Source organism: Apostichopus japonicus, chromosome 2, assembly GCF_037975245.1.
Source record: "Apostichopus japonicus isolate 1M-3 chromosome 2, ASM3797524v1, whole genome shotgun sequence".
In the NCBI taxonomy this organism is placed as follows: Eukaryota; Metazoa; Echinodermata; class Holothuroidea; order Aspidochirotida; family Stichopodidae; genus Apostichopus; species Apostichopus japonicus.
Window position 1 is genome coordinate 8,659,883 of NC_092562.1, and position 21,735 is coordinate 8,681,617.

The 21,735-nt window shown below is 39.4% G+C and overlaps 1 protein-coding gene across 1 annotated transcript; it reads right to left on the reverse strand.

The window, feature by feature from the left end:
- Positions 1–604: 604 nt before the first annotated feature.
- LOC139976874 (growth/differentiation factor 8-like) lies at positions 605–21,403 on the reverse strand. Its single transcript, XM_071985745.1, has 2 exons — positions 20,452–21,403; positions 605–4,980 (listed from the first exon to the last, which is right to left on the reverse strand). Exons 1-2 carry the CDS (start codon positions 21,308–21,310, stop codon positions 4,187–4,189), a joined length of 1,653 nt encoding a protein of 550 aa, XP_071841846.1. The 5' UTR covers positions 21,311–21,403; the 3' UTR covers positions 605–4,186.
- Positions 21,404–21,735: the final 332 nt, after the last annotated feature.

The following is a 21,735-nucleotide window of genomic DNA, read 5'->3' on the forward strand; positions in this document are numbered from 1 at the left end:
CAGCTTGCTACCGTCGGTAATTAGACACTAGTGTACAGTCAATACATGCAGCAACGGCCAATACCCACAACACAGTGTACATAGCAGCGATGGACATCTCAGCAGGGAGTTGTTATGGAACTCCCTGATCTCAGGTCCAAATAAAATATAACAAGGAATCACGTTTCATTACTCTCTGCATTTTGTAGCGACAAGAAGAAAACTTCACTTGCAAGCAACTATTTTTCAGAGGGCGGCACGCAGTTTAGGGCGAGTCTTCAATGCCTTTAAGCGTTCCGATCTTTAAAGTTTGCTTCATATAAAGCATGTTATTCTTTTTCGATGCAACAGCATGAAGTATTGTCAAGAATTGAAAAGGATTGTTTTCCCGCTATGCTATTGCGCAACTAAACTAGGGTGTTCACGGTCCAGAAACTTCCCACGACCGAACATCGTGTACGTACGTTTAACTGCATAGCGTGCTATGTATTCAGGATAATTCTTAAATAGACATTATAGTGTTCACACGTCACTCAGTTCCGACAACCTTCATTAAAACGGTTTTCGTTTCAATGAAATGAACTTACATACAATGTAAACAAAGCAATAGGCAAATCATTTATGCTCTCAGTTCATTTCTTTTTATTACTCTGTGCCACAAACATCAAAAACATTTTGCATCTGAAATTGCAGTTAAAAACACGTCTCAGGTTATGCGAGGACCAATACCATACGCAAAGAAAAGAGGAATACCTTGTCCAGAATACATGTGGTAAAGAGAGGCAAGATCCAGACTGTACCAATAGGAAACCAAGAAGAGAATACTTGACCTTATACCATCAGTGTTTACGGAATATATCTATATATATATATATATATCTATATATATATATATCTACATGTATCTATATATATCTATATGTATATATATATCTACATGTAGGCCTATATATATATCTTTATGTATCCATATATATCTAAATACACACACATATATATATATATATACATATATATATATATATATATATAATATAAGCGCATATATGATATGGTCTATAAGATTTATTCTTCGGAAATGCCAACCTTCTGCGTTCTTCTTTTTGTGCAGGGACGGATACGTTAAGTCTCACCAAGAGATTAATTATTACTTCAAGAGTATTTTTCTTTACTATCTTGCTTATGCTGAGCTTTTTCAATACATCATCATGTTAGTCAGTATGGAAAAGCATTCGTTACTAATTGATTACTTATAATAAGTTATAGAATATTAGTTCATACAATGTACGTCATGCATACAGTAACAAGATGACATAAATAAATCTCTCGATTACGTCATCCAAAAGTATAAGTTGGTATCTATACACAGTCTGCACACAAAATCAATGCAGAAGCATCCTCCCACTCGAACAACCAGGCTGGCTACGCGCCTGCGTACAACCAAATGAATGTCAAAGGCATTCTTCCACACCTTTGACTGGATTCAGAATGTTACCTTTTTCAGAAAGTATTTGTGCTAAACACGTTTAAGTACACGAAACTGACATTTAAATATATCGCTCTCTGTATAAATAATCTTCCATTTTTAAATAATGATTTGCATTGATTTACATTTACAACTTATATTAAATAAAAGTCTCAGGACGTTACCAGGACGAGTATCTTTGAGACACTGAAAGAAAGCACAAAAAGCATATAAGGATATATGTCTGACGTCATAGTCATCGTCCGTGGTCTGTGGTCATCATCGGCTTGATAACTCATCAAATACTAGAGAGTGGTTTTAGGGGCTAATAATGTTGTTAATGAACTAAAGTTATCGTACTCTGTTTAAATTAAATGACATATTAAGTTTGTAACTTTTGAGTATCAAAGACAAAAGTTGAAGGACCGTAAGTCACTTTCCTGTATATATTTTCGATCATTATGATATTGTTCGTCTTTAAGACTTATGCATTACGGTGGTGTACAGTCAACTTTACGGTTTCTAAGTCCTTCATGAACGAGCCCAACCATGTAACGCAACTTTTTCGAGTCGACGTATTGAGCCTAACACACTCACACGACATACGCCCTCTACTGATATCACTACCAGAGGGGGGACAAACAAAAACTGGGCGCGTAATTTTTTTCCCTAGGACGAATAAGGGCATCGGCCAATCAAATCCCTGGATTCCAAACATGTGACGCTTTTTAAATAAAACATGTTCTGAATCTTTTTTCCTAGTTTTGACCCCAGATCATGAACGACAATCTTCATATGCACCGACACGGGGTCCCTAACTCACTTACTAAACCCTAACTCTGATTTCAAACGAATTTGTAAATTCCTGAAAAACCTGAAACCCTTATTCGTCCTAGGAAAAAAATCAGGCAACCTGGGCAGTCCATCAAGGTTGAGCGTAGCCACTGGCCATTAGATCATAGCAGCTAATCGGCTATATTTACAGAGAGCTATACGTCTTGTTATATTTCACTGGAATTGCGTATTGTACAAGTGTGGTGAATTGTGGAGCAAATTAAAACTGTACTTGTTTGTATGATTAACTTAAGTTTCCATATAGTATAATGACAGGTCGACCTTCGATTAATTCATGGAGCTAAAATAGTCGCACTTTTTGTGCAAATACCGAATAGTAACATTCTCGGTTCCCTCCACTAAACTCCTTGATGTTAATATGTTCAATTTATTGTATAACTACCAGACATTTGAAGTGACTGATTGTTGCTGCACAAAATATTATTATTATTATTATTATTATTAATTTTTTATCACAGGTGAGCGCTTCATGTTTTCTGAACGTCCGCTTACAATCAATGTATATTACATCAAACTGCAAAAGTTTCCCTTTACATGCAGTATAAATAACACATTGAACAAAGTAATGCAGGGAGGCCGTTGAGGAGTGTAACAGTACATAGATACCGATCATTTCAAACATCTCTTCAACATATCTGAAATATGCATTAACCATTCGTGGTAGAAAACAACAGTGGGTCGTCAGTGTGTGTATGTATTGGGGGGGGGGGAGGAGGAGGGGGATTGCGGCCCATGGGCTAGAGGTTGCGAGTTCTGAGAATGGCAATAAAATAAGTGGCTTTAGGGGCCTAATCATATGAAGCCTTCGTCGTTTGAGTCAACATTGTCTCGATGAGTCTCATAACTTATGCTGTTGTTACTATCTAGATCAAAATAATCACTTCAGGTAATTGGATTCATTCTTATCAGCCTCCATTCCTTTAGATCACACGCGAATGTACTATTTACGATAATTTCATGATATAGATATACATTGCTTGCATAGGATAAGTCCAAACATTTGTTGTACACTGTTATATATTTTTAGAACAAAAAATGATAAGTTCTCTGATTACCAATATATACTGTAACATGTCCAGTATTTTAAGATAATTGCATGGTTTTAATGCATAATTATTATTTACTCTATCTCAGCCTCTTGAAAATAATTTAGTATACAGTATAAGAAGGTGAAACCTTCACTTCAAGTAAACAAAAAACAAACCGTCGCAGTTTAGAGAAGCTCATTGACTCTTAAGTATATCTTCTTAGGCGCCATTAAGGCAAGTACTTTAACACAGCCGTGACTTCTTAAGAACATTTAACGAACACTTCGTTTATGAAGTATTCCCTATGTCAAACCACAACAAGCGTATTAGATATACTTCATAATTAGTATGAAAAGCATTCCAAGAAACTGCAAATAGTTAGTTGAAAATTGTCTGAATTTAGACTGCTGCCATCAGTTGTTGTGACTGGTCCCCGTTATTCCAGTGGAACACTTAGCACGGGGATTGTGGCTAGTAACAGTGACTTTTTAAAAAAAAAATATTCTGTGGTAATAATTACCAAATTGAATCGGTTGTTTTCAAAAACTACGTTTTCCAAGTTTAATGGCAAGAATTTTTACACATGCTTTTTTTGGGAATGAATTTCGTAGGAATGGGAAGAACTTAATGTCAGCCTTTTTCATAACATGAGCAAAAGAACATATTTGTTTGGAAACATTTTTGAAACAGCAACTGAATCAATACCAGACAATCAATCCAGACAAGCGTTGCTTCATCACAGCCAACATCAAGATTAAATTATGACGTAACGACCTATTTCCCTCCGAGAGCAAAGAACGGTGCATATGCGAATGACGTCACATTGTCACGTTGTCACGTGGTCTTCGGCACCCAGTCCTCAGAATGTACATCCGCACGACTCTATCGTCATCTCTGGAATCACGGAGCTTACGAAGTTGGAATTGTCGTGGTATATCAATTCGAGATGAGACATAGCTCTAGGAGAGCAGCAAGTTTCAAACTCAAAGCCAAGGTTTTGCATTTCGCGGTTTCTCGCCTGATGGATGGTTGCTAACAAACCTGCGTTACTGGTCTCTAAATGGGTCGAGAGGTGACAGGCTCCTCTGCAAAAATTGGCTTGAAAACCTTGTGGCATAATAATCCAGTCCCAGCCAATGTCACGGAACCTGATGAATAAACTTTCTTTGCAGCAGGCGGAACTTCCGACAAAGGTACACTCACTACTTCGCCTGACTCGAGAACTTCGCTTACTCTTAGATGTATCTATCATGATAAATGGTGCAAATCCACCTTGCGTCGAGGCCGATAGAGCTTGGACCACCTCACTTTCATCCACGCCAAGATCATCACATTTGACCTGGATCAAATGTTCACCGAGACCATGTTTCTGCCATCTCCTGACACTATGTTTGAGGTCAAAGGTCAGCCATCCGACCATGCTTGGATCTTGGAGCACAGTTGATCCTAAAGTTGCCGGTAGATAATGATGGCGGGCTGGTTTTTCCTCCACGCCGACAGTGACGTTCCTCAATATCGGCTGATTGGTGAAGACCGAGCCATTCCAGTAGACCCATAGTTCAGCAGATTGGATGTTTTTGTTGGTATTGGATGAAGAGAAGCGGAATGTGAAACATTTCCCAGCAGATGAGCCCTCCCAACATGGTGTGTCATCTGAAAAGAGACGAAGAGATTTTAAATGTTATTTCATGTGTTGTTATGGTTGCAAATTTACCATTCAAAGAGAGAAGCTAACCACAAAATTGCATCTTAACCCTGTGCAACACAGATCTTTGTTATATTAAAAAATTATCTTATATTTAAGGAAATCTTGCTCCGTTTGTGATATCCTTTTTGAGGTCAGCCATGTCATAGTGCTACGTGGGTGAAACCTGTCATTTCTTCACTTTTTTTTTTGCTCTATTGAAGACATTGGCTGGAATGTATTATAGTGTTGGCACTGAAACAAATGCCGGTATTAGATGAAGTAAACAGTTTAGATTCAGCATTTGTAAACCCATCCCAAATCAGATAATAGATAAAGATAAACTAAGCACATGTTGCTATGAAATGTAATATTTAAGGTTAGTATATAAGTCTTCATTTTTGTTTAAAAACAAACAATGAAACATAAACATCTCTCAAATGAAAACAAGAATCTTTCTTGATGTTTGGGAAAGTTGTAAACTACAAGTATCTCTATAAATGACATATATCAATGCCGATGGTTTTCCTTTCTTTCTCATTTGTATATCTAATTTTTTTAATGAGACCGTATTTTTTGATCGATATCGTTGATGAAGTGCGCACCTTAATAAACGTAATATACTCCTAACAGTGAGTCATATGGCATGCAGTGATACTTGTGGATACAAATCCACAAAGATATGGACCGTGGACGCCTAATGAAAGAGTACGTCCCTCTAAGCGATGATCTACGGACGGATGGGGCCAGCACATATATCCTGAATACAATCTGATTGATCTGCTTAATCTGTGCATTAATCTCATAGTCACCTTTGTGCTATATTGATGTAACCGCTGTTTACATCACACATTCAAGGTTTAATTGTGTTACCTGAGAGCGAGTTACTGTTTTGATAAAGAGTGTTGCAAGACAATGCCTCAGCTGTCCAAAGTTCCACTTACTAGTCAGTTTTCACCCCAACACAATTGAAGACTTATCACAGATTCTCCCGTATAACAACTTACGCAACAACACCACAATGTCCAGCTTTTGTTTGCGGGCTTTGTTTATTCTATATCTCTGGGATGGATTACAGTAACTTTAATCAAACGGATATTCTTGGTAAACTGGTATTTATCAGAGTGTTAACAAAGCCATAGGTGCACAGGTGTGTATTTATTGACAGAATATCAAGCTGTCATATATGGAAGCATCTAACATAATGATCGCACTGTACACGGATAGTGGTTTTTTTCACCTGAAGATGATCTTCGTTATCATGCGGTTACCTGAGAGCGATTTCTGTGATATATTTTAATCTTAATCACAGGTGAACAAAGTGCGATCCGCAAAAAGGTTTTCCGAACCCTATATTAATGCGTTCCACGGAACCTTATAGCAAGAAGACACGGGAAGTGCCATGACAATTGGGATATTGCAAATAGGGTCTACTTACGATATTTCGACATAACGGATGGACTTTCAGAGCTTTTATTAATTTATTTCCCATATTAATGTTGCACTTCCAAATTTGTCCCTGGAGTAGCTACACCAGATTCAGTTAAGCAGCCAAAGCTAAGATATCGTGCGCATCCCAGACCTAAAAGTATACATAAATTTCATATCTGACGAACTCTGTCGATTTAATTATATATTACATTGAAAACGTAACATAAATACAATAATTCCATTTCAGTTCTTGCAAAACCGGTTTCTTCTTACTTTCAAACTTTAATATTCAGTCATGGAACTGCATGTCTTGATGTTTAGTATTGAATAGTAAAGCGTAGAAACAAAATCAACTCCAAATGCTGCTTGAAAGTTCTGATCCCTTCATACACCCTTCATATATGGCAAGGTATTGAAAACATCTTGGTACTATTTTACCTTCGATCTTTAGCTTTATATTGCTATTATGTTGCAAATGACCCAAACAACATCTGCAACCAAGAACATTTTATGCAAGAACAACAGATATTAACGTGAAACGAATCACGTGACCAATATACTACTACTACTACTACTACTACTACGACTACTACTACTACTACTACTACTACTACTACTACTACTACTACTACTACTACTACTACTACTGCTACTACTGCTACTACTGCTACTGCTGCTACTGCTACTACTGCTACTACTGCTACTACTACTACTACTACTACTACTACTACTACCACCAATATAACTACTACTACCACATCTACTACTACTACTACTACTACTACTACCACCAATATAACTACTACTACCACATCTACTACTACCACTACTACTACTACCACCAATATAACTTCTACTACTTCTACTACTACTACTACTACTAATACCACCACCAATATTAATACTACTACTAGTACTACCACTACTACCATCGATATTAATACTACTACTACTACTTCTACTACTACTACTACTACCTTCTACTACTAGTTCTACTTCTACTGCTGCTGCGGTTACTACCACGATTATTAGGATTACTGTCTGAGGGACATCCATGTTAAGGAACACAGAATACCCCCGCCTTCGTTTATCAAGCTGTTACAAATATTCATATCAAAACTGTTCTGGTCTGAGTGAAGAATAAGTGTATGTAGTGTGTCATGACTTCAGCTTACGTAGACTGATTAAGGCAATGCTCTGGTGAGCTCTTCAGGGAAATTGAAAGTCTATTAATAAATTCTCTTAGAAAAAAAGTGTTAATCTCTCGCATAGTCGATACGAGGAATACTAGACATCACGTCACCAGATGATCTTTAAACTCCTATATAAGGTAGAAAAATGATTTCTGAGTTATTACGCATGATCACGTGATTGGATATGAACAATTTAGCAACCATAATCAGATCAAAGGGGCTAGACAAGGCCAGGAAAACAGAGACTGAGGTATGGTTAATGGAAATAGCTACAATTTAATATATTGCGTAGTTGAGGTTGCAACCGCCATCATCTTAACCTCACCCCCCCCCATATTTGATTTTCACAAAGCCTGTACGAACATACTATGTACGTAAGACTTATTGCATAGGGTTGATGAAGGGAACGTCACCTTCCCATTGCAAGATATTCTATATGTTAGGTAAACCCGTCTTCTGTGGATGGAGGAGAGCATTGGAAGGGGGGGGGGGATGATCTTTTCACATGCCATCTTCTATCCCCTGTCAGTATGATGTAATTTATTCTTAGCTTAAGAAATGCTGATATTGAAAATTTTAGTGACTACCTTAAATGTAGTCATCTTGAGGATTGGCGTGTCATTCACAAACGATTTTCTTGAGATAAAATTGTCATTGTACTCTTGGGAACTTCCTCCCATCACCCAACCACATCACCCCACCCCACCACATCACCCCACCACATCACCCCACCACATCACCCCACCACATCACCCCACTACACCACACCACTACCTCACCACACTACATCTCCCCTTTACCCCCACCACATCACCCCACTACAATACCCCACCACATCACCCCACCACAACATCCCACAACATCACCCCACCAAATCACCCCACTACACCACACCACTACCTCACCACACTACATCTCCCCCTTTACCCCCACCACATCACCCCACTACAATACCCCACCACATCACCCCGCCACATCACCCCACTACATCACCCCACCACTGCGTGAGCGTATCACACCGAACCTCCCTGAGAGGTGTATAAACTGATATAAGCACCATTGTTGCTGACTGTGTTACCAAATAATCAATTGAGAGAGTTCAACTGTTTCAAAGGTCACATTGCCTGCGGTCCTAAGTTAATTATACAAGTAGCAGTTCCCTGGTTTGACTATGGAGCTACTCATCGTGTGATGTGGTATGACACACTGGCCCACATATATCCACATCACACGATGAGTTTATGATCTCATCAAGCCGTGAATTCTATTGTTCGATACACTTCCCCTACACTTTTCTATAAACTATTCATTCACCAATTGGAGAACACTTACGAACACTTACCGAGATGCATATATATAGTAACATCATCATAGCGACATCATATTGTTTGTATAGCAAACCAGTAATACATGTAGTTCGTAACGATCACCTAATCACATATATCGATTAAATCACTGTAACCCACAGTAGTGTGTGTTACCTACATATGTGAGGGGAGGGGAGGGGAGGGGGAGGGAGAGGGGGACGGGGATTGGGATGGGGAGGGGATGGGAAGAGATATATACTCTATATAAACTAAAAGAGATGTTATGATTCCCTTCAAATTCTGGACACTTCAAATTCTAAATAGTGATTCGCATTTAGCGTTTAAATGACCTCATCGAATACTGCAAAGAAGCATAGACAAAAATCATTTGAGAGAATCAGAAAAAGTGATATTACCAGCCTATTTGCTGTGTGACCTCTATTACAAACAATGACGTGTAAATAAAAAATCAGATTATTTTAAGGTTTCTGGTTAGGTTTTCTTTCGCCATCTTTCATTTTATTGAAGTGCCATCGAATAATTTATGATTAAGGTCATTTCGAGTTCATTTCGGAAGTTGTGCACCTCTGAGGTGTATCGAGGTGTGACATTCTCAAAATTTTTCTTTTACTTCTTGAAATACCACTGTCGCTAGAAAGCATAAACTATCGGAAAAACGTTTGCAATCGTAGAATATGCTGATCAGAGTTACCCTGGACGAAAAGACCAGTGCCCTGCCTAAGGCGCACACACACACACATTTGTTAGAAATACGACACACTAGAGAAGGTTCGGCAGCATTTCAAGGATGCCCTTGAAGAAAATCTGAAAGTTGTTGATTATCTTACTCAGCAGGCTATGCCATCTCCGGGCTGAAACCTCGTTTAGTAGTTAATATGCTAATGGCAAGGACATGAATAAACCCACAGTATAACCACGTACAGTTATCGACCAGCACGAACAGGGAAATAATTCACAAAAATACCAACTCTTCACATGAAAGCTAAATTTTCAAAGTTGAAAAGAGCAATGACCCAAAGTAAATGACCTTTTCACGTTGCACAGTATGAGAGCAGAGAACTCTGTTTCTTTGACCAATTTGGTTTCTATAATTATACTCTACTTGGTGCTGACCTGATCAAAGCCACCTCGGTTGGTGGCATTAATACGGTTGAAGGAATTGTTGCGCTCTCCACATTGGTACACACACACACACAAACAAAGGTGTATTGTACAGTCAGACTGTGGACCCCATCGTACTTGCTATTGTTCAAATTCAGGTTCCCGGACCAAAACAATAAAATCCTCACGAGGACGTCGTGACTCTTTTCAAGTAATGACGTCTGAGGACTTCGAATTTGTTTGTTCAAGTCCTCAGTCAGAATACAAAACAATGACATTTGGCAATGAAATAGAGATGGAAAGTTGGTCGTTAAATAATATAAGGAAAGCATCACCATACGTGATGTAGTCTAGCAATAAGTGTTGGTATGTGCGTGACAACTTGTCCTAACACTATCCAAACATGAGGAATGTCTCTTACATGTTCACTCCATTAGTTCCATAATTGATCAACATAAGGCAAACTACACAGGCCAGGTCGGTGTAATGGACCGACAATCACATTAATGCTGCTATCATATATTATAAAAACGATCAATCCTGTCGTTAATCATAAGGAGCCGACGTGACAATCAGCGAGGAAGACCTCAGGAGAAATGGCAATCAGTTTCTCTTTTTGTTTAAAAAAGAAAACCCGACAAATGGATCGACCTCACTCGATTCAGCCCACACATGTAGACCCAAAAATACATAGAGGTATGTAATAGGTACATCACATCGATAATGTGGGAATGTACTAACAGATGATATGGACTTATGGTTTACTAAGGGAGCTGTTATGTAGCTAAATACCAGCTCCCTGGATCATACACGTCGTTCTTTTCAGATATCGCTAGTTTCAAACCATGTCCAGAGGCAGTTATGTTTTAAATGGGTTAAATAAAAGCAGATAATAGAGCTGAGCCCAATTACTAGATTCTCATCTTTATGACTCTTACAAGAAATCATCTTGTTACGGCTATCTGATCTCTCTACTGCAGGCAGGGCCCTCCAAAGATTACGTCTCCAGGGGCCTCTTTGTGTGTGGGCTCTTTTTCACCAACTGCATTCAAAGAGTCCCGCTTAAATTCAAACAGTCTTATTTCTCCTAGTGCCAAGATAGAGACAGAATGAGAGAATAGGCAACAGAGATAAACTGGCTAATCTACATAAAGGACACCGGTCCTTGGTCAGACATTCTTAATTGCAGGGATACTAACAATTTAGAATGTGCACCGGCAATTTAAGGAATGACACAACACGCGTGTCCTCTTACTGGTGAGGGCTTTTGTACACTAAGTGGTGGAGCACTAGATGGTAAGGGCACAGTAGTATGTTTGAAGGGGGCACGTCTCTATGTGCCCCCGGCCCGGCTACGGGCCTTGGATGGGAGAATGGATAAGCTGACTATTATTTAGAACTCAGAAGTCTGGAATCATTGACGCGGGGTACGTATAGATGAATATTTCAAGCGTTGTAGCATGATCAAAAGAACCGACCCTCCGGGGCGGGGGGGGGGGGGTGCTCACGACTGACAGGGTTGCACTTATCTTTCGGCATGAAGTTACCCGATTCGTAGAACTAACTGAAGTGCATGTATAGCTCAGAATTATTCGTGAACGATGATACTTAGCCATGACAAGAATTGGTCAAGATGATACTCAATGTCTCTGGAAAGCTTTCGCTGTGCTTCGGAAATGAGTATCAGACTTTAAGAAGTGAGTGTTGTAGAAAACAATGTTTTGGCTAGGGAAATCGCCGTGTAATGGATGTACATGACAAGGTTAAGTTTCTACATCAGTGTCAACTATATGAATGTCTAGCATATTGGGAGGGGGTGGTGAGGGGTGTGGGAGGTTGCACTGTGTACTGCCGAATGGCCTAAGTTGATTCTTAATAAGACATTCGAGGGAATCAAGCAAGGAACAGATATCAGAAATCCACTTTAACTCTGTATACATACAATGTAAGTGTAAGGAATGTTGGCACAAAACAGCCTACTGTATATGCGGCAATGACCACCAAAGGATTTTTATTGCAATTTCAGTGAATGTTCTCCTTATCAGCTGAACAATTTTTTTTCCAACCAATCAGTTTCGTAAGGCTACTTGTTGTTGTTTTCTCTCATTTCAGGACTGAGGTTTTAAGTGGACGAGTATTACTTTGCCAACCGTTTTAAGAAAATGTTTTCCGGCAAGTCTAAAGTAGCGCGGAATAACCCTTACTCTCGAGTGCTGTCAAGATTCGTTTTCTTCATCAAGAAATTTAACAAGATAATGAAATAACGCTTGCCGCCACAGTTGTTAAAACAGGTGATGATTGGCTTAACCGTAAACACCAGTTGATTACTTCTAAAGAGACGATGCTCTCGGGCACGGCGGTTCAAAGAGAACACCTTATAAGCTGTAGGCTAACTGTTGTCTCAATGGACACGGCGATGTGCCAAACTGCTTCCATTTACTCCATACCAGGGGTGACCTGTCACTTTAGAAACAACAGTAAAGAAACAAAACAATTCCGAGAAGTGTGCAAGTTTATAACCAGGCTCGCCCATACTGTGCGGTAACCGCTGCGCACTCGGTTACTGCCTGACCAGCCTGAGAGCTGAAATCGGTCCCTGGTATGACATCATATGGTATGTTATTACGGTTACATCTCTATGTTCCGACGTCTCTATGTTCCGACGTCTCTATGTTCCGACGTCTCTATGTTCCGACGTCTCTATGTTCCGACGTCTCTATGTTCCGACGTCTCTATGTTCCGACAATATATTCGGACTCATATTTTTTTTGACCAAGATTTTTTCGATCCGAATTTTTTGGGACCAACATTTTTTTGGACTAAAATTTTTTTGGACCCAATTTTTTTGGAACCAACATTTTTTGTGACCATGTTAAACATGTTTTCTGACCAAATTTGTTCGGACCCAAATTTATTTTGGACAAAATTTTTTGGGACCAAAATTAAGTACCCCAACAAAAATTTGGTCCGAAAAAATGGGGGTCCAAAAAAATTGAGTCCCCCAAAAACATTGGGTCCGAAAAAGTTTGGGTCCAAAAAATTTGAGTCCCCCCAAAAAAATTGGTCCTAAAAAATTGGGGTTACAAAACTAGTTTTCTTGGTACAAAGAAATTTTTGGATAAAAAAAAATGCTCCGAATTTGTTCTTTTTGTCGGAACATAGAGACGTCGGAACATAGAGACGTCGGAACATAGGGATGTCACCGCTATTACTACTCGACTTAACAAACATGCTTAGGGACCTCATTGTATGTTACCTCCTTTCATGATGTAATAGTCTTTGATAAAATGTTCATTAAAGCCAGTAGCAATTCTAAAACTACCAAGTAGCCTACACTTAGAATATCCACTACAAACGCCATATCAGAGGTGAAATCCATCATAATTTAGCCAACATATGTCACAGTATTCAGTACTTGACAAGATCTATAGCTAATTTATCGCATGTTTAAGACTCGTGCCTCTGTTGACCTAACGCTATGGCAGCTGTTACCCTAACGTGACATTGACCTTCATCAAGTACTTTGATAAATGAACGCGTTGGAGTGTAACTATATTATGGAACGCCAAAAGAATCACAAGACATGATATAATAAAGTACACGAGGATGATATAATCTACACGGTGATAATAATGTACACTATTTACGATCAATAAGCGGATTATGATATGGTGAAGTTCATACAAATTCAGTTACTTTATATTGTTTCAACTTGTGATCTATACGCAAGTGAAATCACAATGGTAACAGCAGTTGTACCTAGCAGTAAACAATGCCAGAAAGCGTTCCGCATTCTAAACCAGTCATTAAACTAAATTTACACGCCTAGTTCCATATCCACAAAGCATCCCCCACTCAGTCACTACTGCTGCAAACAAGTAAGTTGAAAAAGTAGAATATGCTCTGCTCATGGTGGTGTTTGTATCGAGAACCTGGGTGTGGGACTATGGGAATAACGCCCTTTACCACATTTTCCGTTTATTGGTAAATTTAACACAACGTCAAGTTTAGAGTGATCACAATAATTTATGAATAAATTCCATCTTCCAAATTCATCGTGTTAGGGAGCGAAAACACACATGGAACTGGATACTGTATTTGCACCAACTTCATACAGAAAATCTTAGAAACAGGGTTTTAAATATTGTCACGTCCAGTTGAAGTAAAACGATACAGTTTATGGTGTTCATAGTATCATAATTGAGGCCAATGCAATAAGTTGTGATAAAATCGATATATTAAGCTACGTTAACTAAATCGTACGTTATAGGAAGTGTTGTTATAGTGTATTTGCAGTTAACCTATGCTTGTTTGTCTGGGCCACATTATGTCACATGTATATATAGCCTATATATAGAATTCGTTTTGACCACAACGGCGCTCCTTACAACGATATCAAGGGACAGCCATGTCGTCATCGAGCAAAACGTCAGCGACGTTCTAATTAAGTTCACTAAAACTAAGTTGGGTATGAAATCTGACGCCTATACATACGCACTGATGTAACCTATTTTATTCTTACAAGTGCATGCTTTGATGAAAAGCGTGGGCGATTAAGCATGAGTCAAGTCTTTGCGGAGACTATAAAGAGGTTATTGGAGGCCAGCACCTCGAGTATAATTGAAAACTAGGGTTTGAACGCTTCGATTTCGCCAAAGGGTATTGCATTTTATCCCAATTTAAATATGCGCGAGATCAAAAAAGCATATATCAACGAAGAGGGAAAGAGGAAGGTTGGTTGTCTGGCCAGTACACTAATCTGGGTTAAGGTCCCAGGCTCACACAAACACACGTAAAAAGAGAGAAATAGCTTGTGGAAAAAAATCACGGTTCAATGTGATTTAAGCCTGTACTACTAACTACACCCCTAGGTATACCCGTTACGTGCGATATTATACCGTACTTCTAAATCGAACGGTCAAGCTTGTCAGTGTCAGCTATAAGTGGTATAACGCCACAAGGTGTGAGTGAATGTCGCCCCCTGCCGCATATTCTCATCTAAGGCGGATGATGATACTGATGCAGTGGGTTTGCCAGCGAATATCACGCAAAATATGAATCCATCGTGTGTATATGGTTAATATTAAATCCAAATTGCTCAGAAAGGGAGAACAGTTATTAGTTGATGTACAACTTAAGTATATATTCCAAAAGAATAATCCCGATAAAACATAAATAGCAACATCAAAAATATACAAGCTTATGCGTGAGTAACAACATAGTGATGCCACAACCTAACGATTAAAGAGAACATGTACACACAAGCGAAGATTTATGTCTGTTTCTTGCAGCATATTATATTCTCATCCGTGCACTTTACAAGGGATATATTGCTGTTTCGAGATATATGGGACTGGTCATTATACGCCCCTAGAACAGAATTATGCATAGCCACGAGAAGTAGTGCAATGAATAAGATAAGTCCACCGTAGGCCGATTTTCTCCTGAGATACAATCGATGGGATCACAACTAAATCATTACGCACCATGTATAGCCACACGACCTACATTTCCACCGAAGCACAGACCAAACGCCTACAAAATAATAACACACTGCAAATCACGGAATTCAACCACGTGACATTCAACTTTAGCGTTAAACGTCGCCACGGGATTACTACAGTACACGTAACATTCCACATGTTATACGAGGTTATGCATAGCAGCGCCATATATATTTTATGCCTCAATAAATTCTGATGAAATTGACATATAACATAAGAAATCACCTAACAGACAGGGGTCCGTCTCTCTCTGTTTGTTGGACTGAATGAATGAACGAATTAATTGTATCCTTCAAGTTTCCTCCGCTTGAACGCGTGCAAACTATTATTAGATACAAATACGACACACTCATTCGCATCAATCTCCCTAAATATCTGGCATTTGACAACCAACCGCCTCCTAACGAAGCATGACTGACGTAGTCTGTTGCTCTTAACATGAAGAATGAAACACGTAAAGAGATTAAAAATCTTAGGCTATGAAATTGCAATTCCGTGCAGGCTATACGTTCGAGCTCTCGACAGAAAAGGGAATTCCTTTCTTTTAAGATTTCTGAATCAAGAACACGAAATTATGCAAACCTCAAAAGGGAGTCAACTTCACTCAGCTGAAGTACCGAACTTTTGTGGACTTGTTGTGTATGTCAAATTCCAAAAAAGCCAAGTGTCAGCTTGGTCAAAGGATGATGCATCCTTACAACCTAAGCATTTATCAGTCCTATTCAAATAAAGAATCAGTTCGAAGACGGAATGAAAATACCACCGGTGTGTGCACTATTCCCGGTACCGAAATGGCATGCCAGTCAGAAACAGTACATGCAACGAAGTTCCAATCATAAAGTCACTAGTCACTTTCTTCATCTCTATTAAAATATCATGGCATTTGATCGCCACCATAAAGAATAATATTTTTTCTTGCTATTAAGGGAGACCTTCTCATGAAGTTACTTGGAGTCACTCTGTTTAGAGGTTTTGAGATTTTTCACCCCGGCCAGGTGTCATTTGACCTCCACTAAAAACAACGAGGTGCTCGTGTTTGCTACTAAAGTACTGGGGGGGGGGGAGGCGATAATCTCCCGGTCACAGATCCCATCCCGAATGTTATTTTGTTTAACTACACCGAGTGACTAAGTAATATGAAATGCTACAAAATTAAAAAGAAAAATGTTTGCCGAATTACATCTTGTTTTTAGACCATAAATAGCTCCGAGAATTTTTAATAGGGAAATGTGGTAACGTCATGATAGGTGATCACGGCCCTTGTCACTGAGTTGAGGGTCCACACGATGGCCCTCTATGAGGTCATGGGGGAAACCCATTCCACAAGCTCTGTATTTAGGCATGTTTCATTCTATATGATCCGTACAAAAATGCGGAGTGTATGTTACACAACAGGAAATATATTTTCTTAATTAGCTCATTGACGGAGGCGCATATATCTCTGTCCTCTTCCCTCTATCCGTAATATCACAGTCGTTACACCAGGGTTTCCCTAATTTTACCCCCCCCCCCACGAACCCCCTGTGGATGTCAGAGTTGTCCAAGAACCCCCAACTTTTCCTGTTTCGAGACACGATCTGAGTCATTATTATACTATAATACGCATAACAGTGCTTCGTAGAAGATCAAGTTCATAGTGTAATATTGAAATGGGGGAAAAAAGGGTTTGTCGACTTTTGTACATTACTAAATTATATGATATATCAGATTTTAGTTTAAAAAAAAAGCACTCTAGCTTTGACTTTCAGAAACGTCCACAAACTCCATGGGATGGACTCACGCATTCCCTGGGGGTTCATGCACCCCAGTTAGGGAACCCCTGTGTTACATGATCCATTCTTCAGGAGATGTGGACATAGCTTTGACTCACAACATTATCTGTACTATAGCTGTACTTTACACAAGCATGAAGTGCTCGAATGCGAGGAACGACTGGCATTCCCTTTCAAACTCATGTCAAACCTGACGTGTGATGGATCACATTTTACAACTTTGAACGATAAATGGAGTTTACAAAGATGTGCTAGGCATGTATAATGCCGTATCATCCATGCGTGCCTACCTGTCGGTAACCACCATCCGCGCGTAACCTTTCACACAGCAGTAAACATGTGAGCAATAGTGTAAGTTTCATATATCTACACCACCACGGCAGCGATTGGTACTTCACGCCCGGGTTGCTGTAGGTGACTTTTCATTAAAAATAAGCGCCTCCTCTTGACAGGAAAGTGATTAACCTTTCAGTTTATGCCATACACAGGAATGTTACATTCGCTAACATTCAATCGTATCATTTTTCTAGCGTTTTATTGTCCTCTGAACAGGTAAGGCAATTGCCACATATCTGAAAAGGTTATAGAAACGTAGTGTGCGAGTATTGCATCATGTGATGGGTTTGTAGCTAGGTAAATGTTAGACTAGAGAGTTGCTGTTAGAATATAAATGCTGCCACATATATCAGCTCCCGGTTGCGAAGCATGTTGAGAGATATTTGAGCAGTGTAGATCCTTATCGGTCTTTGGCTAAGATTATGTACACTATATTCATTCCCTTTGGAAAGGACTGGAACATCATTTGACGTCTAGCGCCGCCATCACATTGAACATAGCCTCTATGCATGGAGGTAAACAGTCCATGCTCTAGAGTCTAGACTATGCAAGAGACTTGGGCTGACAGTGGATCAAGTTCTTTGGGTGACTTCATAAAGAATATTCAGCTTAATTTTTACTGAAGAAAGTTTCAACCCTAAAACTGCCGCTTTTCTACTTTCTTCTCTTGACATTTGTCGCAATGCCCCCCCCCCCACCAGGTAGTAATTAAGCAGGCAGCGCCTTGTTGCACAGAGGGTCCGTATGTATGTCGCAGAGTGACACATATGAGCATGGCAATGACTTTGCCACTACTTTGGTGGTAACTTACTGGAAAAAAATTAACTGTTATTTCACGCAAACAACTGTTTTACAGTATCAAAAGTCTCACCAGCAATGATAAATAGATCTAAGAGGTTTACAAACAAAAAACAAGTTTCAATACATGAACAAAGTTCGCCAACTACAATTAGCTCGAACGGTATTTTAGGGGACTTTCATGTACGTGTTCAAAGTACGAGAATGCTAACAACGAAGCACAGTTCTAACCAGAGCAAACAAACTACAGCCTGTCCTGCATATTACGCATTCATTTTTCTGGAAGGTAAACCGTGGTTGCAGTACCATGAACAAACTTATAGTAGGCCTATGCGTCTACGTTACGTTCTCTACTCGACAAGAACGGACAGGGTATTTAATTATTGTCGTCAACTGAAAATGATCTGCGAGTGTTTATGTGCATTCTAGAATGGGACAATCAATAAAGTTCTTTGCACCAATAAGCGACTTGTTCCCTTGCTTCCACTGATCTCACATCCTTCAAGATTCTTAACATTCTTTTATCAAGCTTGTTGGAAGGGTGCTTGACAGAGTACAGCCTAGCAACATCAACATCGAACAACTGTACCGGGAGCTTGTTTTTGAGGGTCAGTTTCTTGTTCTATAGTACAGTGCTGACTCGGGTGACCTCAATCTTGAATTCAACAATCAGAGAAGCCTATATTGCAATGATGAAGAACGCTTGAAGCGATATTCCGCTTACAGACATTGCAACACTAATCTTAGAGAGAACACAATGATACTCCCCATCTCAACATCTTGGCTGAATAAATGTAACCTATTTTGACTGCTTTTTAATCCGGCTTCCTTACCGTCAGTGTGACGGCATCGTGTGACATTTCACGAAATGGGAGTGTTTGTATATAACTGTCAATTTTCTTTGTATTTAGAATTTGATCAAAATGTGACTTATTTCGTAGAAATATGTCGTTAAATGATTACATATTTCAGGGAACAACTTAACATTTTTCGGTTCAGTTACCATCATGACATCATTCACAATGCTGTTGCCAAATGTATTCACAAAATATCAGTAGACTTGATAAATTGATATCTTCGCCATACAATATGCTAATAGGATTTGGGGTTTGACCAAAAGATACAGAACATTTTCCAAACGTTACGCAATCAGCTTAGCAACCGGAACATCTCTTTGAATATATTCTTACTGAGGTATTCTTATTGAGGTATTTAATTGTGTCCAAACAATGGAAATGTCAATGATGAAAGATTCTCAAATGAGCAAGAAAAGAAGGCACAAACGTTTGGCCACAACTGGAGAAAACAATGCACCTCAATGTAAGGAACAAAGCTCACTGATTCCAATTGTTAATGTACAGGTTTTAAAGACCAAGCTTAATTGTTTCATAGTAAAAAGGCTCATAGCCTAAAACATTGAAGTTTTATGCAAGGTTTTGCAATTTTACAATACAATCATTTTTAGGAATAGGTCTGAGTCACATTTATAAAACAAACTTCTATGCACCTCATTACTCAGTCAAGCGATTGAACTGAAAATGATAATTTATGTATATTTTCCCGAAAACAATACCCCTTAAATGCGACTGGCTCGAAATCAATTCAATGGGAATAGGCTGCACAAGACCAAAACTGACCTAGATGCATGATCTATATACATACTATTACTGTGATAAACAACTATTGGGGCTGCCTTCAGATTTACGAGAGAAAATAAAAAAACAAGGGCAACATTAATGTGAACAAGAGGAGGTGAAAAACTAACAAGTATGAGAATCTAAAAAACAAACACACTTTTAAGTAAATTTACATCATATATTGGACCAAATCAGTATAGAATAGATCAACTTTAGTGGGTTCCTTTTATCAGGATCATAAGTATACCTTGACTTACATTTTCGATGATATGTATTTTTTAAGACAATTCGTTCACGTTCATGAACTGTCTATATGTCATGGAATTGTTTGAGTACTCACCTTGAACTGCTTGTGTGATGATTTTGGTTGTCTTGCCATAATAGTTCTCCTGTCCTTGACTACCGTGGATGGTATCTCCTTGGTGACCCCAGTCAGCTTCCATCCCCTCACTTGGATTATTTAAATCTGGAATTTGACCCTCATATAACGGAGCTGGGATATGCAAATTACTCACATTTACTTGAGGTGGTTTCGAGAGCCTCAACTTATCCAGAATTTGCTGTTTGACGGCCTCGATCCGAAATTTGGTCATCTCGTCGCGACTCAAAGGTCGATGCGTCGCCTGGTGGCCGTCGTCGACTTCCCTTACGCCACAATTTGGACACAGTGATATCGTTTTCTGCTCGTTACTGTTAAAAAGTTGTGATGTGGTCTTCTCTGGAGTTGACGCGATAACGCCTTGACTGTTTAATCCAGAGTTCGATGAATCTTCTTTAATTGCTACACCTGTATCTAAATCAGCTGCATTTGAACTTAATCTTTCGCGCCTCTTTCCAGCTTGCCTATTGTGCTTTCGTCTATCGTGAGTTCTCTGTTTCCTTCTCGTTAAAGGACTTGCATCCGGAATTATCGGTAGCGACGTAGATGGGTCTACTTGAGGATCAGAATGTGCTCGGCTAGCTCCTATAACTGGAAGGGGTTGAAGTGAATTGCCAGTGAGAAACCTCATGACCGGTGGTGCACTGGTGTCTGTGGTAATACGGGAATTGGAGCTCTCTGCTAGAGGCGACGCCACTGCCGCACAGAAGAGGTAAACCAGAAGAACGAAAATTCTTACCATTGGCATAAGTAACCCTTCTATTTGCGGCTGGTTCCTACTTAACAGTGGACGCATATTGCTCTGGATATCTGCAAACATCTTACACCCCGACTCAGCATGTGCTACGTACAGGCTCGACAGTTCCGTGCTCCCAACAGGTCACCGTTAGAAAGACATTGGAAGACTCATGCATGTCGTTTATAACTTCTCGATTTCGCAATCCTCATTGACTACACACGTGTGTCTCCAAGACAGCGCTGGTCTTTTTTTTTCAATTAATCTCCCAGTCTGTTGTGCGCATGCGTTATCACTGCTACGACAATATTCGTCAGCGCGGTTAATATTTCTAGTCTTATTCGACAATTGCAATATAAATTCTTACAGAGGCTGACGTTCGATTTAGCACCGTATCGAAAAGACTATTGTTGATTAGGTAACGACCATGTTTCAGAGGTCTAAACTGAGTCTTCATGTCCTGCAGTCGGAGGGTGGGGAGGGGGATTGAGGAAGCCGGTTGAGGATGG

Excerpts from the sequence above, each read along its gene's own strand:
- LOC139976874 (XM_071985745.1), bottom strand. The coding sequence starts at position 21,310 with ATGTTTGCAGATATCCAGAGCAATATGCGTCCACTGTTAAGTAGGAAC. Across the intron at positions 4,981-20,451 it reads CATCACACAAGCAGTTCAAG|ATGACACACCATGTTGGGAG; the intron begins GTGAGTACTCAA and ends GTCTCTTTTCAG.